The following is a 19139-nucleotide window of genomic DNA, read 5'->3' as shown; positions in this document are numbered from 1 at the left end:
AAAATCTTCGCCACTCTGGCACGTCAGAGAACTCCTTGGCAACAAAAGGTTCTTCTGCAGACAAGAAAGATGATAGATAGATAGATAGATAGATAGATAGATAGATAGATAGATAGATAGATAGATAGATAGATAGATAGATAGATAGATAGATGGATGAAGTTACTCTAATGAAGTCCCTCTGTATAACATGCAGACAACAAATGACATAATCCAAAGCCAAGTACTATGCCAACTCCATCAATAAGCCTGCCCAAAGAATTACAATACTCTTCAAGACAATCAAGAACTGTACCATCACACTGATTCACCTTACTTTTCCACACTCTGAGCCCAATTACTAGTAGTAAAGGTAGACTTTTGGTCTAAGTTTAGAATAAAAGTCTAAATTTATGAGTAGTAATGTGGGACTTTTGGTCCAACTGTGCTACTAGTAAAGTTAGACTTTAGGTCTAAACTTAGATTAAAGAATTTTGCTATACATTGATCTTTGTTAATCAGGACCATAATATACAAGTGCAATTCCAGAAAACAATTCAGGAAGGCAGGTAAATGGAAATCTCAGTTTTTGCTGATGACAGATTTCTATAATAGTGACACTAAAATGGAAAAACCTAGGAAGGCAAAATCTTGGAATTAAACATTTTAAAGGAATTAAAAGATAAGAAAGCTAGTTGTCACTATCTGGAGGCATGGGATCCCCTGATGCCTTTTCTCAATGCTTGTTTGATCTCCTGGTTTCTCAAGCTGTAAATCAATGGGTTCAGCATGGGAATTATGACCATATAGAATACTGATACCACTCTGTCCCTGGTCATTGAGAGTCCCGAACTGGGTGTGGCATACATAAAGATAAGTGTGCCGTAAAATATGATGACACATACAAAGTGTGAAGAACAGGTGCTGAAAGCCCGCCATCTCCCCTCTGATGAATTTATCCTTATGATGGCAACAATAATGAAACCGTATGAAATAATGATGACTAGGAGAGATGTTAGTATGATACCACCTGACAATAAAACAAGCAAAAGTTCATTCAGGCTGGTATCAATGCAAGCAATCTTCAGGACTGGTGGAACATCACAAGCATAATGTGTGATAATATTTGACCTACAGAAGGGTAAAGAAAAAGTCAAAATAGCATGTGTCAGGGCATTGGCAAGGTTAATTCCAACTACTGTAGCAATAAGGCAAATGCAGACTCTGTTGCTCATGATGACTGGATACAATAATGGATTACAGATTGCTGTGTACCGATCATAAGCCATGACGGCCAGGATTGTCACTTCTGAACCTCCAATAAGAAATGATGAAAACATCTGTATTACACACCCAGCAAAAGAAATTGTCTTCTTCTCGGATATGAAGTCAACCAGCATTTTGGGGACTGTGACTGAAGACACAGCAGCATCAACAAAGGACAAACAACAGAGCAAGAAGTACATAGGTGTATGGAGGTGATGGTTGAACCAGACTAATACTATGATCCCAATATTGCATTGAAGAGTAATAATATAAACGACCAGGAAGAAAACAAAGAGTGGAACCCGTAAAGCTGGTTCATCGGTAAGTCCCAAGAGAATGAACTCTGTCACATGGGTCCAGTTGCCTGATGGCATCATTTCAGAAACCTTGCATGAAAATAAGAAGAATAAATGAGTGATCCAGGTTGGGGACCATGGTCCAGCACATAATTATCACATAACATTGAAAATACATAGCATTACACACTTGAAAAAGAGTTTGAAAACATTAAAAGTTACAGATATACACTTATGGTTTGACAGTAGGGCCTTAGTGTCATTCCCTAGAATGAAATTGGAAATATTTTTCAGTTGCTACATGATATCCCTTAAACTGATAAAATAATATATTATTTTCTTGTTTTAATAATGACTATTACTCTGCTATCCTTTTATTTATTAGTATATATGCCTCATTATTTAATTCTTAAAATGATCTCCTCAGTTGCCACCAAATGCAACACTGATATGTTTTTTTCAAGTATGTGGTAATTTAGCCCTTGTGGTGAGTTGTGGCCTGTTCCTTTTCATTTATTATTTGGTGGCTCAAAACTAATTATGTATTCATAATTTCTATGTGTTTAATCAATTATATTTTTACTCAACTCAGTTTGAAATTGCTGTAATTTTATGTTTCTCAATGTTTATTCTGTCAAACTTTCACAGCTGAAAGTTAACACGTTGCCACTGCCTCCATTGTCTCTCCTTACTATCTTATAATGCAATTGATTTGTGAGAGAGGTATGTGCAGTGCATACTGGCTGCAACAATAAAGCAAACACATAAAGTACCAAATTTAAATGTTTGTCTTCTCCACTTAAAATGTCAAAGAATTTTTAAAAAGCATACAACTCTGGGGCTACCAAGTTAAAAACAAATGGCCATGAATCAAGCTAGAAAAAATAAAGTGAAATGGTCAACATGTGATTTTGTATTGTGGGCCAATGAATGCTCCTAAAACATGATGTGTAGAATGACCCCCTTAATATGTTAATATGCTATTTCCTTTACCTCTTTTCATATGTTTTACTTTGCATTATTCCATACAATAAACAATTTCTTTTATTTTCACAGTCAAATCATGTTATGTTGTTATGTTATGGAAACTTGTAGAGCGCATGATTACCCGGAGGTGTCCTGTCGCTAGTTACTTCTCCTTCGTGCTGAGCTAGAAAACAAGAGGGTCTATTTATCAGAAAGCCAGGTCTTCCATCCCTTCCTGAAAGCTAGAAGATTAGTGGCATTTCTCAAATAGAATGGGAAGTCGTTCTAGGCCTTTGCTGCACATGAAGAGAAACTTCTGCCACCCCAATGAGCTTTTTTGTTGGTGGGACTACGATTAGTTTGGCTCCCAGAAATCTAAGAGTTCTAGTCGGTTTATACCATTGAAACTGGCGTCTTAAATGATCAGGACCAAGGCTGTGAAGTGCTTTAAAGACCATGCAAAGGGATTTAAAATGCACCCGGCTCCTCACCGGGAGCCAGTGGAATTTTTTTATCCCTTTGGAAATTGGGGAGAACTGGATGTACCCGTAATTAATCTGGCCGCTGCATTTTGTAGCAGCTGGAGGTTATACAGAAGTTTTTGTTGTATATTTAAGTAGAGGCTGTTATAGTAATCCAGCCTTGACATGACCAATGCTGTAACCACTGTTTGCCGGCTCCCCAAAGTTAAAAGTTGCAATACCTGCTTAACAGTTCTCAAGACATGCACTGTCGTTGGGGTTACTTGGGCCCCAAAGGAGAGTTTCTCATCTAGTATTATTCCCACATTTTTCACCTTTTTAGACGGTGAAGGGAGTGACCCCATGGAAACAGGCCACCAATTAGGAGTCCAGAAATTAAGGTTGTTCCCAAACAGCAAAACTTCAGTGTTACCTGAATTAAGCTTTAGACAATTGTCTGCCATCCATCTCCCAACCGATTCCATGCAGCCTTGAAAATGTTTATCTATTGAGGAAAATGATATTTTGCCTGACCAAATATGTCCACTACATATACCCTATGTTACATGTCATGTGCATGTCACCCATGCATATTTCCCGTAGTGGCCTGAATCACTCGGCCTCTGCAAACATGTCCTGCAAGTCAAGTCATCAAGTCTCCCAAACGTTAAGCTAAAATGAAGGCCCATGTATTTGCATTTTGCATTGTGCTCTTTTAAATACATATCGTACTGGTTGAGCCTGAAACCACTTTCTGAATTAATGTTTTCATGACTCTTGGCATACTGAGCTGCAGTCACGTCAGCAAGAAGTCTGCCAAGACAGTATTATGAATAACAGTTATCCGTCTGCTGTACAGAGTGGCATCCCTGCCCGGTGAGGAAAAGTAAACAGAACCCGTCCGATAGCCATTCTGTCTCCATTTAAGTGAATTACAGTGCTTGCACCCATAGAAAGCTCATGCAATGAACGAATAAATATGCCCTCTCTGTCTTTTAGTGACGAACAACCTTTTCTTCAGATAATACATCCCCTGACTCTAGATATCAGTTGTACTAGATGTGCTGGTCGCCTTGACACAAGAGATCTCTCTACTAGGTTGAAAGTCAGCTCTCCTCCCAGTTACACGTCAATTGCACGTCATGCTCAAAGTTGCACAAGTAGGGAAGAGTTCCAGCTGGTCATGCAAACTCCTCCTAAGTACCCACCCACCTATGACACCTACCTATCACCTACCTATGACTCATCAAAGTACACACCCTCATGTACACCCACATGTTCTTATCTCATTTTCTTTCTTGCTCTGCTTAGCCTATGTACAAGAAATGTATATATACTATGTTCAGTAAATAATTGTTAGAAGACTCTTCCTGAACCTCTGTGGTGATGGAACTAATTCTCCCTTTGACTCGAGTTATTGGAATAAAGCCCATTTTAACTCAGATACCACGGACTCTGCTTCTCACTTGATGCATGATACTTTGTTAATGCCTAGAAATTCTGCCAGGGTAATAATTTATTTACCACATAATTTGGCGCCCTTACAGGGACATATCCCTTTCCCCACTCGCCGGAGTTGTGGGTCTAGTCTTTGCCCCCTTCTACAGCCGTGACGGACTTCAAAGTGCGCACGCCATCGGGATTTCCCGCTACTCCCTCAGGCCCAGGAGGAGGACGGACTGCGACCAGGCATCCATGTGAGGCGGTGAGGAACGCGGATCATCTCAACCAGAGGCCCAGCCCGTGAGAGAGCAAGGTCCGAGGTGTCCAGAGGTCCACCTGTTCCAAGGCGCAAGCGTAGTCAAGTCAAGTTTCCGAGGCCTTCAAGTTTCAAGTTCTGCTTTCCCGGTGAGTACCACCATGGGGAATGTATCAAGTTTCAAGACGGGCTCATTTTAAATGGGAACGGTCAAAACGGGCCCACGGCAAAACGTGGGAACGGTCAAGACGGGTCCACGGTTAAACGTGGGCCCGGTAAAGACGTGTCTCATTTCTGGGACCGGTATGGTTGTACTGTATTTTCAGTGCACAAACTGTTTTTCAAGTACATGTTTAACTCTCTGTATCAGTTTAGGTTGTATCTGTATCTGTTTCAGTGTTTAAATTGTTTAGTGTGAATGATTGTTGATTGTTACAGTCTATTTTTTGTGTATTGTGTTTCCATTGTGTTGATTTCAACATGCCACTGTTTTCAAAGTTGCGTCAGATAGGGACCAGAAAAGGTATACTAGAATAGACAGTTAATATCCGGCCTTGAGACACACCGGGTCATTATATGTGTTAAAAAGTCAAGACCCTCTCAGAAAGACGCTATTGAGTTATGGCGCAAAGAGTGACACAGGAGATCAGAGAAAGAATTCAATAAAGCAGAGAGAACTAAAACAAGCAGAGAAAAAATAAAGCCAAAGAAAAAGATCTACGGGATAAGGGGGAACAGGTCAAGACAGAACAGACTGTTAGAGAAAGAAATTCCGTCATTACTGGTATTTATCCCACCCTGTCAGAAGAACTAGTTCAAGTGACCACCTCAGAAAGACCCAGTAGGTAGAGAACGCCACCACCTGTACCCTTTAGAGTATGTAAAATAAGTCGACAGCATCTGAAGCGTTCATTTCCTTGTATCTAGACGAGTCCCTTCTGGACTGCGAAAGCGCCTTGTAAATATGCCTTGTGAATAGCGTGTCATTTTTGTGACATGTTGAGTCTCTTGTAAATATGGCTTGTGAATAGCGCCATGTGGTTATGTTTTGTGCAGAGCATGTTATCATCAGGTCCCTAGCCATTTCGTTAGGCAGGAGAGAGCTGGATCTCTTTCAAGTACTTGGAGAAAATGTTTTGAAGATGTGCGTATGTGTTATGTGATAACGTGGAGAAATGAGTTCATGACTTTCCCATGTACTGCAGTCATTGGGGAAAGATTGTGCTTCAGCTGCCAAAGAGTTAATATCTTGTACTGAGTAGGCAGTATTTGTTTTAACATGCTGATCAACAAGGTGTTGAGGGATTTTGGCGTTTTTTGGTGTTTGCGGGGGGGGGGCGTGTTTTTGAGCGGAAATTCGTACCCTTTCCAGTGGAGGGATTTGGTTGCTTTTCGGTGAGGATTTAGGGAATAGCTTGGACTACTGTGATGCAAAATCTGAAAAGGATCCGAGCTGTGTAAGTGGTGGAAAAAGCATGTTTTGTGTGGAGGTGCGATTTGCCATGTTATCCAATGGGCGTATTTCTGAAATGTGAGATAAGGGTTTGCACCACGAAGAGTGCTTCAATGTTTTCACGGTTGGAAAGAAAATATGAAACAGACCCATTAGAGAATGTGCTTTAAATTAGTGTAATGCAACAGTGTTTTTTGTTTAAATAGGAATGTTCCTACAGAATATTTTTCCCAATGCAAGCTGCCCTTTAGAATAGCGTTGTGACAGTTAATAGACTCAATTAGAAAACATGGGGTTTTTTTTGTTTGAAAAATTATGAATCTGGCCCTTTTAATAGGTAGAATAGAAGAGCGTGCACGCTTAATTAGGAAAGTGGCTATTTGTAAATTAATGAACGTGGCCCTTTTTGATAGCTACAATACACTACCATCTTAGTGCATTGCTAAGAGTCCCCTACATTAGCTTGATTTGCATTCATTTAGTTTCAAGGCTCACTTATGTACTTTGACAGGCTGCTGATAGAAAGGTATAATCTTGCACGGTAAAAGCAGTGTTCATTAAACAAGACTTGGAAAATAGGATCAATAAATTGATATATGCAGAGAACAGTCCCAACGCAACAGTCCATGATAATTCGTTTTTTTTCTCTCAACTGCAAAGTGCTTAGCATTGTGTGCAGAAGCAGACTGTCCCTTTTTGTGTGGTAATTTGCATGCTAAACAAATGCCCATGTTTCAAATGTCTTGCCTTCTAGCTGAATTAGTTAGACAAAAGTGTTTTTTAGAAAGTGGAGCTTTTAAGTAGCAGTACAGAATTATTTTAAAATGCTAGCATGTCACTCAGTTACAGAAAAATACATGTCTTTATTAATTTACTTTTTAACACGTTTTAAAGTTTGCTTCAGTTAAGTTAGAGAACGTGGGTTAAGCTCTCTGTCCTGGGAACAGTTATGTTTTGAATAACTTAGAAAGTGTTTTTCAACCTTGAGACAGTCCGTCCGAGACCGAGATGGCCTGGCTCCCAGTAAATGTTTATGTAAAGGGAGGGCTACTCCCTCTTGGAGCGAGCAGTGCCTGTCTTGTTGATATTGGCCATAACCCAATTCTTTCCGCGATCCCTTTGTTTATGTAAAGGGAGGGCCACTGCTCCGACTCACACTAGCTTCCTTCGCATGTGGAGGGAGGAGGCTTGCAGCTCACTCTTTAAGGAACTTGGCAGACACTTGACTCTTTCAATGAGCTCAGCATTGGCAGCGACCCAATTTTAGAGAAGCAGAGACGAGTGAGAGGCTTGTCTCCTCTTAGTGATGTTTGACACTGAGCCAGCTCCTGGCTCTGAGGGGAGGGGTAGGTTAGCAAGGAGTGAGTTCGTAGCGAAGTTACCTCCCCAGCCCCTCTGACTTGTGTACAAATAGTTGCTCTTCCTTACAGATAAGTCACGCTTGCAAATGTATAGTTTAAAATAGTGTAAACAGAATAATTGGCAAGAGTCTTGGTCTTGCAATGGGTTCAGCATCTGGCAGTCATTCAATTTTAGATCACAGTGTAGCCCGGCTTGGAATTGATTCAAAACTCCGAGCGCGGACATCTTTCTAAAGGGAGGAGCTGTTTCTCACAGAGGCTCCAGCCTTCTGTCTATGCTGGGATAATTTGGATTTTATTCAAATACATTTAGAGAACATATTGTAGGTAGTATGGTCATACTATTCCCAAGATTTAGAGTAGGATTTTAGTATAAACTGCAGAGCTTTTGGAACGAGGCTCCACTTAACTTAGAGGTTAACAGAGGTTCGTGGGCCAATGTCGACAAGACAGGCACTGCTCGCTCCAAGAATTGAAAATTCATTTTTCTTTATTTATTTATTTTTATGTATTCATTTTTGCTGGATTGATGACATAGGGTCCTAGCATTTGCAGTCAAGCATTAAAGCGACAGCTAGTCAGTGTTTACATGCCTACCTGCACAGCGCTGATACAGTACATAAACGACATTCTAATTACAGCAAGATCAGAACCAGACTGTGACATTGCATCTCTGACAGTCTTACACTTTCCGTGAAAAGCAAGTGGTGTACAACACTTGCTTTCCAAGGAGGGTACACCAGGTATACAGCTAACATAACCATTTATTGGCCTTACTTCTTACTGTAGGCAATGGATTCCCCAGTATGCATATCTAGCCAAACCACTCATACAGTTAACTACACAGGAGGCAGCCATTTTGACTGTTCTCCCTTGGACACAAGAACACACCTTGGCATTTGAGGAATTAAAAAGAGCATTATGTCAAGCGCCAGTTTTAAGCGACTCCATGTTACAGTAAACATTTTATGCTTTTTTATTTTTATTTATTTTTACATTTGACTGTAGCGAGACTGACAGGATATGGACTGACATTATTTCAACCACACATAGAGATCAGACGTTGTAACATTCTGAATCCTGCAACACTTTTGCCCTCAAGTACAGTAAATGCACCGCCACATGACTGTGTGGATTATATGAATATAGTGACCTAGACAAGACCTGACAGATATTGTACTTCTAGACCCTGACCTGACACTCTATGTGGATGGTTCATGCATGAGAACAAGTGCAGGAGAATCAGTAGCAGCCTATGCTGTGACCACAGGAAATAGACACACTGTCTGCACAAGCAGCAGAGCTCATTGCTCTGACACAAGCTTGCATAAGAGCTAAGCACTTGAAAGTAAACATTTATACTGACTCACAATACGCTTTTGACGTTGTTCATGATTTCGGGGTTCTGAGGAGGAAGAGAGAAGTTTCTTGAGACCTCCCATGGGACCAAGATTCAGCACAGCCAGCTTATTCAGGCCCTGTTAGAGGCCATACATTTACCTACAGCCATTTCTATCCTGAAATACAAAGCTCACACCAAAGTTACAGACACCATTTCCCAGAGTAATGACCTGGCAGACCGAACAGCCCAGACAGCCCAGACAGCCCAGACACCAACAGACACGACAAGGACAGAGGTACCATTACTGACAACATGTATGACAGTCAGGGATCCTACACAAGATGTACTCAACATACAGACATATGCCACCACAGATGAGATAAAGAAATGGACTTTACAAGGAGGGGTCCAGACTAACCAAGGTTGGATGACTAAGGGAACAAGCATTGAAAATGCAATAGGTCTCGCAATAGAAGAGTTTGACATTTTTCGTTTTGGAAATGGATGAGTGGCGTTGCGTGGATGAGTGGCGTTGCGTGGATGAGTGGCGTTGCGTGGATGAGTGGCGTTGCGTGGATGAGTGGCATTGCATGGATGAGTGGCGTGTGTGAGTGGCGTTGCGTGTGTGAGTGGCGTTGCGTGTGTGAGTGGCGTTGCGTGTGTGAGTGGCGTTGCGTGTGTGAGTGGCATTGCGTGTGTGAGTGGCGTTGCGTGTGTGAGTGGCGTTGCGTGGATGAGTGGCGTTGCGTGGATGAGTGGCGTTGCGTGGATGAGTGGCATTGCATGGATGAGTGGCGTGTGTGAGTGGCGTTGCGTGTGTGAGTGGCGTTGCGTGTGTGAGTGGCGTTGCGTGTGTGAGTGGCGTTGCGTGTGTGAGTGGCATTGCGTGTGTGAGTGGCGTTGCGTGTGTGAGTGGCGTTGCGTGGATGAGTGGGGTTGGAATGCAATAGGTCTCGTATTAGAAAAGTCGTAGTTATTGGTCTTGTAAATGACATATTTTATTTATTTTTTCGTTGTTAAAATTGCTAAATTGATGGCTTTGTCATTTACAATCCCAATAGTTATAACTTACGCGAATGTGACACCGATAGCATTTGGAATGCAACATGTTTTGTATTTACGTGACTTATATAGCAGCTCTCGTCGTTATGCTACATCTCTAGAGAGCAGGAGAGTGCAGCAGGGGAGAGAAGCACAGCAATGCAATATGTCTCGTATTAGGAAAGTTTGAGCTATTGGTATTGTAAAGGACACATTTTTTATGTATGTGCTTGTTTTTAAAATAGCGAAATAATAGCTTTGTTATTTACAATGCCAATAGTTTTATCTTTCGCAAATGTGACACCTATTGTAACACAATATGTGTTGTGAGGGTGAGTGAGGGTGAGGGGTTGAGGGTGAGGGGTTGAGGGTGAGGCGTTGAGGGTGAGTGAGGGAGAGGGTGAGTGAGGGTGAGGGGGTGAGGGGTTGAGGGTGAGTGAGGGTGAGGGGGTGAGGGGTTGAGGGTGAGTGAGGGTGAGGGTGAGGGGTTGAGGGTGAGTGAGGGTGAGGTGTTGAGGGTGAGTGAGGGTGAGGGTGAGTGAGGGTGAGGTGTTGAGGGTGAGTGAGGGTGAGGGTGAGGATGAGTGAGGGTGAGGGGTTGAGGGTGAGTGAGGGTGAGGGTGAGGGTGAATGAGGGTGAGGTTGAGGGGTTGAGGGTGAGTGAGGGTGAGTGAGAGTGAGGGTGAGTGAGGGATTGAGGGTGAAGGGTTGAGGGTGAGTGAGGGTGAGGGGTTGAGGGTGAGTGAGGGTGAGGGTGAGGGGTTGAGGGTGAGTGAGGGTGAGTGTGGGTGAGGGTGAGTGAGGGTGAGGGTGAGGGTGAGTGAGGGTGAGTGAGGGTGAGGGTGAGTGAGGGTGAGGGATTGAGGGTGAGTGAGGGTGAGGGTGAGTGAGTGTGAGGGGTTGAGGGTGAGTGAGGGTGAGGGTGAGGGTGAGGGTGAGTGAGGGTGAGGCTGAGGTGTTGAGGGTGAGTGAGGGTGAGTGAGAGTGAGGGTGAGTGAGGGGTTGAGGGTGAAGGGTTGAGGGTGAGTGAGGGTGAGGGTGAGGGGTTGAGTGTGAGTGAGGGTGAGGGTGAGGGGTTGAGGGTGAGTGAGGGTGAGGCGTTGAGGGTGAGTGAGGGTGAGGGTGAGTGTGGGTGAGGGTGAGTGAGGGTGAGGGTGAGTGAGGGTGAGTGAGGGTGAGGGTGAGTGAGGGTGAGTGAGGGTGAGGGTGAGTGAGGGTGAGTGAGTGTGAGTGAGGGTGAGTGAAGCTGAGGGTGTGTGATGGTGTGTGAGGGTGTGTGAGCGTCAGTGAGTGTGTTTGCTGCATGTCTGATGCTTGTGGATGTCTGTTGCTTGTGGATGTCTGTTGCTTGTGTATGTCTGCAGCTTGTGATGCTTGTGGATGTATGACGCTTGTGGATGCCTGATGCTTGTGGATGTCTGATGCTTGTGATGCTTGTGGATGTCTGATGCTTGTAGATGTCTGATGCTTGTGGATGTCTGATGCTTGTGGATGTCTGTTGCTTGTGTATGTCTGATGCTTGTGGATGTCTGCTGCTTGTGATGCTTGTGGATGTCTGATGCTTGTGGATGTCTGCTGCTTGTGGATGTCTGTTGCTTGTGTATGTCTGCAGCTTGTGATGCTTGTGGATGTATGACGCTTGTGGATGCCTGATGCTTGTGGATGTCTGATGCTTGTGATGCTTGTGGATGTCTGATGCTTGTAGATGTCTGATGCTTGTGATGCTTGTGGATGTCTGATGCTTGTGGATGTCTGTTGCTTGTGTATGTCTGATGCTTGTGGATGTCTGCTGCTTGTGATGCTTGTGGATGTCTGATGCTTGTGGATGTCTGCTGCTTGTGATGCTTGTGGATGTCTGATGCTTGTGGATGTTTGTTGCTTGTGGATGTCTGTTGCTTGTGGATGTCTGTTGCTTGTGGATGTCTGTTGCTTGTGGATGTCTGTTGCTTGTGGATGTCTGTTGCTTGTGGATGTCTGCTGCTTGTGATGCTTGTGGATGTCTGACGCTTGTGGATGGGTGAGTGGGTGAAAGGTACAGAGTGGATGAAAGGTACAGAGTGGGTGAAAGGTACAGAGTGGGTGAAAGGTACAGAGTGGGTGAAAGGTACAGAGTGGGTGAAAGGTACAGAGTGGGTGAAAGGTGCAGAGTGGGCGAAAGGTGCAGAGTGGGTGAAAGGTACAGAGTGGGTGAAAGGTACAGAGTGGGTGAAAGGTGCAGAGTGGTTGAAAGATGCAGAGTGGGTGAAAGGTACAGAGTGGGTGAAAGGTACAGAGTGTGTGAAAGGTACAGAGTGGGTGAAAGGTAAAGAGTGGGTGAAAGGTACAGAGTGGGTGAAAGGTACAGAGTGGGTGAAAGGTACAGAGTGGGTGAAAGGTACAGAGTGGGTGAAAGGTACAGAGTGGGTGAAAGATTTAGAGTGGGTGAAAGATTTAGAGTGGGTGAAAGATTTACAGTGGGTGAAAGATTTACAGTGGGTGAAAGATTTAGAGTGGGTGAAAGATTTATAGTGGGTGACTGAAGCAGAGTGGGTGAATGAAGCAGAGTGGGCGAATGAAGCAGAGTGGGTGAATGAAGCAGAGTGGGTGACTGAAGCAGAGTGGGTGACTGAAGCAGAGTGGGTGACTGAAGCAGAGTGGGTGACTGAAGCAGAGTGGGCGAATGAAGCAGAGTGGGCAAAAGATGCAGAGTGGGTGAAAGATGCCGAGTGGGTGTAAGATGCAGAGTGGGTGAAAGATGCAGAGTGGTTGAAAGATGCAGAGTGGGTGAAAGGTACAGAGTGGGTGAAAGGTACAGAGTGTGCGAAAGGTACAGAGTGTGCGAAAGGTACAGAGTGGGTGAAAGGTACAGAGTAGGTGAAAGGTACAGAGTGGGTGAAAGGTACAGAGTGGGTGAAAGGTACAGAGTGGGTGAAAGGTGCAGAGTGGGCGAAAGGTGCAGAGTGGGTGAAAGGTGCAGAGTGGGTGAAAGGTACAGAGTGGGTGAAAGGTACAGAGTGGTGAAAGGTACAGAGTGGGTGAAAGGTACAGAGTGGGTGAAAGGTACAGAGTGGGTGAAAGGTGCAGAGTGGGCGAAAGGTGCAGAGTGGGTGAAAGGTACAGAGTGGGTTAAAGGTACAGAGTGGGTGAAAGGTACAGAGTGGTTGAAAGATGCAGAGTGGGTGAAAGGTACAGAGTGGGTGAAAGGTACAGAGTGTGTGAAAGGTACAGAGTGTGTGAAAGGTACAGAGTGGGTGAAAGGTACAGAGTGGGTGAAAGGTACAGAGTGGGTGAAAGGTACAGAGTGGGTGAAAGTTACAGAGTGGGTGAAAGGTACAGAGTGGGTGAAAGGTAAAGAGTGGGTGAAAGGTACAGAGTGGGTGAAAGGTACAGAGTGGGTGAAAGGTGCAGAGTGGGTGAAAGGTACAGAGTGGGTGAAAGGTACAGAGTTGGTGAAAGATTTAGAGTGGGTGAAAGATTTAGAGTGGGTGAAAGATTAAGAGTGGGTGAAAGATTTAGAGTGGGTGAAAGATTTAGAGTGGGTGAAAGATTTAGAGTGGGTGAAAGATTTATAGTGGGTGACTGAAGCAGAGTGGGTGAAAGGTACAGAGTGGGCGAAAGGTACAGAGTGGGCGAAAGGTGCAGAGTGGGCGAAAGGTACAGAGTGGGTGAAAGGTACAGAGTGGGTGAAAGGTACAGAGTGGGTGAAAGGTACAGAGTGGGTTAAAGGTACAGAGTGGGTGAAAGGTAAAGAGTGGGTGAAAGGTACAGAGTGGGTGAAAGGTACAGAGTGGGTGAAAGGTGCAGAGTGGGTGAAAGGTGCAGAGTGGGTGAAAGGTACAGAGTGGGTGAAAGGTACAGAGTGGGTGAAAGATTTAGAGTGGGTGAAAGATTTAGAGTGGGTGAAAGATTTAGAGTGGGTGAAAGATTTAGAGTGGGTGAAAGATTTATAGTGGGTGACTGAAGCAGAGTGGGTGACTGAAGCAGAGTGGGTGACTGAAGCAGAGTGGGTGACTGAAGCAGAGTGGGCGAATGAAGCAGAGTGGGCGAATGAAGCAGAGTGGGCGAATGAAGCAGAGTGGGCGAAAGATGCAGAGTGGGTGAAAGATGCCGAGTGGGTGAAAGATGCAGAGTGGGTGAAAGATGCAGAGTGGTTGAAAGATGCATAGTGGGTGAAAGGTACAGAGTGGGTGAAAGGTACAGAGTGTGCGAAAGGTACAGAGTGTGCGAAAGGTACAGAGTGGGTGAAAGGTACAGAGTAGGTGAAAGGTACAGAGTGGGTGAAAGGTACAGAGTGGGTGAAAGGTACAGAGTGGGTGAAAGGTACAGAGTGGGTGAAAGGTAAAGAGTGGGTGAAAGGTACAGAGTGGGTGAAAGGTACAGAGTGTGCGAAAGGTACAGAGTGTGCGAAAGGTACAGAGTGGGCGAAAGGTACAGAGTGGGTGAAAGGTACAGAGTGGGTGAAAGGTACAGAGTGGGTGAAAGGTACAGAGTGGGTGAAAGGTAAAGAGTGGGTGAAAGGTACAGAGTGGGTGAAAGGTACAGAGTGGGTGAAAGGTGCAGAGTGGGTGAAAGGTGCAGAGTGGGTGAAAGGTACAGAGTGGGTGAAAGGTACAGAGTGGGTGAAAGATTTAGAGTGGGTGAAAGATTTAGAGTGGGTGAAAGATTTAGAGTGGGTGAAAGATTTAGAGTGGGTGAAAGATTTATAGTGGGTGACTGAAGCAGAGTGGGTGAATGAAGCAGAGTGGGTGAATGAAGCAGAGTGGGTGAATGAAGCAGAGGGGGTGAATGAAGCAGAGTGGGTGAATGAAGCAGAGTGGGCGAAAGATGCAGAGTGGGTGAAAGATGCCGAGTGGGTGAAAGATGCAGAGTGGGTGAAAGATGCAGAGTGGTTGAAAGATGCAGAGTGGGTGAAAGGTACAGAGTGGGTGAAAGGTACAGAGTGTGCAAAAGGTACAGAGTGTGCGAAAGGTACAGAGTGGGTGAAAGGTACAGAGTAGGTAAAAGGTACAGAGTGGGTGAAAGGTACAGAGTGGGTGAAAGGTACAGAGTGGGTGAAAGGTAAAGAGTGGGTGAAAGGTACAGAGTGGGTGAAAGGTACAGAGTGGGTGAAAGGTACAGAGTGTGCGAAAGGTACAGAGTGTGCGAAAGGTACAGAGTGGGTGAAAGGTACAGAGTGGGTGAAAGGTACAGAGTGGGTGAAAGGTACAGAGTGGGTGAAAGGTACAGAGTGGGTGAAAGGTACAGAGTGGGTGAAAGGTGCAGAGTGGGTGAAAGGTGCAGAGTGGGTGAAAGGTACAGAGTGGGTGAAAGGTACAGAGTGGGTGAAAGATTTAGAGTGGGTGAAAGATTTAGAGTGGGTGAAAGATTTAGAGTGGGTGAAAGATTTAGAGTGGGTGAAAGATTTAGAGTGGGTGAAAGATTTATAGTGGGTGACTGGAGCAGAGTGGGTGAATGAAGCAGAGTGGGTGAATGAAGCAGAGTGGGTGAATGAAGCAGAGTTTGTGAATGAAGCAGAGTGGGTGAATGAAGCAGAGTGGGTGACTGAAGCAGAGTGGGTGACTGAAGCAGAGTGGGTGACTGAAGCAGAGTGGGTGACTGAAGCAGAGTGGGTGACTGAAGCAGAGTGGGCGAATGAAGTAGAGTGGGCAAAAGATGCAGAGTGGGTGAAAGATGCCGAGTGGGTAAAAGATGCAGAGTGGGTGAAAGATGCAGAGTGGTTGAAAGATGCAGAGTGGGTGAAAGGTACAGAGTGGGTGAAAGGTACAGAGTGTGCGAAAGGTACAGAGTGTGCAAAAGGTACAGAGTGTGCGAAAGGTACAGAGTGGGTGAAAGGTACAGAGTAGGTGAAAGGTACAGAGTGGGTGAAAGGTACAGAGTGGGTGAAAGGTACAGAGTGGGTGAAAGGTACAGAGTGGGTGAAAGGTACAGAGTGGGCGAAAGGTGCAGAGTGGGCGAAAGGTACAGAGTGGGTGAAAGGTACAGAGTGGGTGAAAGGTACAGAGTGGGTGAAAGGTGCAGAGTGGGTGAAAGGTGCAGAGTGGGTGAAAGGTATAGAGTGGGTGAAAGGTACAGAGTGGGTGAAAGATTTAGAGTGGGTGAAAGATTTAGAGTGGGTGAAAGATTTAGAGTGGGTGAAAGATTTATAGTGGGTGACTGAAGCAGAGTGGGTGAATGAAGCAGAGTGGGTGAATGAAGCAGAGTTGGTGAATGAAGCAGAGTTGGTGAATGAAGCAGAGTGGGTGAATGAAGCAGAGTGGGTGACTGAAGCAGAGTGGGTGACTGAAGCAGAGTGGGTGACTGAAGCAGAGTGGGTGACTGAAGCAGAGTGGGTGACTGAAGCAGAGTGGGCGAATGAAGCAGAGTGGGCAAAAGATGCAGAGTGGGTGAAAGATGCCGAGTGGGTGAAAGATGCAGAGTGGGTGAAAGATGCAGAGTGGTTGAAAGATGCAGAGTGGGTGAAAGGTACAGAGTGGGTGAAAGGTACAGAGTGTGCGAAAGGTACAGAGTGTGCAAAAGGTACAGAGTGTGCGAAAGGTACAGAGTGGGTGAAAGGTACAGAGTAGGTGAAAGGTACAGAGTGGGTGAAAGGTACAGAGTGGGTGAAAGGTACAGAGTGGGTGAAAGGTACAGAGTGGGCGAAAGGTGCAGAGTGGGCGAAAGGTACAGAGTGGGTGAAAGGTACAGAGTGGGTGAAAGGTACAGAGTGGGTGAAAGGTACAGAGTGGGTGAAAGGTACAGAGTGGGTGAAAGGTACAGAGTGGGTGAAAGGTACAGAGTGGGTGAAAGGTGCAGAGTGGGCGAAAGGTGCAGAGTGGGTGAAAGGTGCAGAGTGGGTTAAAGGTACAGAGTGGGTAAAAGGTACAGAGTGGTTGAAAGATGCAGAGTGGGTAAAAGGTACAGAGTGGGTGAAAGGTACAGAGTGTGTGAAAGGTACAGAGTGTGTGAAAGGTACAGAGTGGGTGAAAGGTACAGAGTGGGTGAAAGGTACAGAGTGGGTGAAAGGTACAGAGTGGGTGAAAGTTACAGAGTGGGTGAAAGGTAAAGAGTGGGTGAAAGGTACAGAGTGGGTGAAAGGTACAGAGTGGGTGAAAGGTACAGAGTGGGTGAAAGGTGCAGAGTGGGTGAAAGGTACAGAGTGGGTGAAAGGTACATAGTGGGTGAAAGATTTAGAGTGGGTGAAAGATTTAGAGTGGGTGAAAGATTTAGAGTGGGTGAAAGATTTAGAGTGGGTGACTGAAGCAGAGTGGGTGAAAGGTACAGAGTGGGTGAAAGGTACAGAGTGGGCGAAAGGTGCAGAGTGGGCGAAAAGTACAGAGTGGGTGAAAGGTACAGAGTGGGTGAAAGGTACAGAGTGGGTGAAAGGTACAGAGTGGGTGAAAGGTACAGAGTGGGTGAAAGGTAAAGAGTGGGTGAAAGGTACAGAGTGGGTGAAAGGTACAGAGTGTGCGAAAGGTACAGAGTGGGTGAAAGGTACAGAGTAGGTAAAAGGTACAGAGTGGGTGAAAGGTACAGAGTGGGTGAAAGGTACAGAGTGGGTGAAAGGTAAAGAGTGGGTGAAAGGTACAGAGTGGGTGAAAGGTACAGAGTGGGTGAAAGGTACAGGGTGTGCGAAAGGTACAGAGTGTGCGAAAGGTACAGAGTGGGTGAAAGGTACAGAGTGGGTGAAAGGTACAGAGTGGGTGAAAGGTACAGAGTGGGTGAAAGGTACAGAGTGGGTGAAAGGTACAGAGTGGGTGAAAGGTGCAGAGTGGGTGAAAGGTGCAGAGTGGGTGAAAGGTACAGAGTGGGTGAAAGGTACAGAGTGGGTGAAAGATTTAGAGTGGGTGAAAGATTTAGAGTGGGTGAAAGATTTAGAGTGGGTGAAAGATTTATAGTGGGTGACTGAAGCAGAGTGGGTGAATGAAGCAGAGTGGGTGAATGAAGCAGAGTGGGTGAATGAAGCAGAGTTGGTGAATGAAGCAGAGTGGGTGAATGAAGCAGAGTGGGTGACTGAAGCACAGTGGGTGACTGAAGCAGAGTGGGTGACTGAAGCAGAGTGGGTGACTGAAGCAGAGTGGGTGACTGAAGCAGAGTGGGCGAATGAAGCAGAGTGGGCAAAAGATGCAGAGTGGGTGAAAGATGCCGAGTGGGTAAAAGATGCAGAGTGGGTGAAAGGTACAGAGTGGTTGAAAGATGCAGAGTGTGTGAAAGGTACAGAGTGTGTGAAAGGTACAGAGTGTGTGAAAGGTACAGAGTGGGTGAAAGGTACAGAGTGGGTGAAAGGTACAGAGTGGGTGAAAGGTACAGAGTGGGTGAAAGTTACAGAGTGGGTGAAAGGTACAGAGTGGGTGAAAGGTAAAGAGTGGGTGAAAGGTACAGAGTGGGTGAAAGGTACAGAGTGGGTGAAAGGTACAGAGTGGGTGAAAGGTGCAGAGTGGGTGAAAGGTACAGAGTGGGTGAAAGGTACAGAGTTGGTGAAAGATTTAGAGTGGGTGAAAGATTTAGAGTGGGTGAAAGATTAAGAGTGGGTGAAAGATTTAGAGTGGGTGAAAGATTTAGAGTGGGTGAAAGATTTAGAGTGGGTGAAAGATTTATAGTGGGTGACTGAAGCAGAGTGGGTGAAAGGTACAGAGTGGGCGAAAGGTACAGAGTGGGCGAAAGGTGCAGAGTGGGCGAAAGGTACAGAGTGGGTGAAAGGTACAGAGTGGGTGAAAGGTACAGAGTGGGTGAAAGGTACAGAGTGGGTTAAAGGTACAGAGTGGGTGAAAGGTAAAGAGTGGGTGAAAGGTACAGAGTGGGTGAAAGGTACAGAGTGGGTGAAAGGTGCAGAGTGGGTGAAAGGTGCAGAGTGGGTGAAAGGTACAGAGTGGGTGAAAGGTACAGAGTGGGTGAAAGATTTAGAGTGGGTGAAAGATTTAGAGTGGGTGAAAGATTTAGAGTGGGTGAAAGATTTAGAGTGGGTGAAAGATTTATAGTGGGTGACTGAAGCAGAGTGGGTGACTGAAGCAGAGTGGGTGACTGAAGCAGAGTGGGCGAATGAAGCAGAGTGGGCGAATGAAGCAGAGTGGGCGAATGAAGCAGAGTGGGCGAAAGATGCAGAGTGGGTGAAAGATGCCGAGTGGGTGAAAGATGCAGAGTGGGTGAAAGATGCAGAGTGGTTGAAAGATGCAGAGTGGGTGAAAGGTACAGAGTGGGTGAAAGGTACAGAGTGTGCGAAAGGTACAGAGTGTGCGAAAGGTACAGAGTGGGTGAAAGGTACAGAGTAGGTGAAAGGTACAGAGTGGGTGAAAGGTACAGAGTGGGTGAAAGGTACAGAG

At 45.4% G+C, this 19139-nt stretch overlaps 1 protein-coding gene across 1 annotated transcript; it reads right to left on the bottom strand.

Moving 5' to 3' along the window:
• Nucleotides 1-680: 680 nt before the first annotated feature.
• Nucleotides 681-1619, bottom strand: LOC144768821 (olfactory receptor 5J3-like). The gene has a single exon (XM_078652801.1). The coding sequence runs from the start codon at nt 1617-1619 to the stop codon at nt 681-683; it is 939 nt and encodes a 312-aa protein (XP_078508927.1).
• Between the last annotated feature and the right edge of the window lie 17520 nt (nt 1620-19139).

This window comes from Lissotriton helveticus, chromosome 1_1, assembly GCF_964261635.1.
Source record: "Lissotriton helveticus chromosome 1_1, aLisHel1.1, whole genome shotgun sequence".
Taxonomy (NCBI): Eukaryota; Metazoa; Chordata; class Amphibia; order Caudata; family Salamandridae; genus Lissotriton; species Lissotriton helveticus.
The sequence above is the reverse complement of the archived record's forward strand: the minus strand, read 5'-3'. Positions and strand labels throughout refer to the sequence as shown.

Excerpts from the sequence above, each read along its gene's own strand:
- LOC144768821 (XM_078652801.1), bottom strand. The coding sequence starts at position 1,619 with ATGCCATCAGGCAACTGGACCCATGTGACAGAGTTCATTCTCTTGGGA.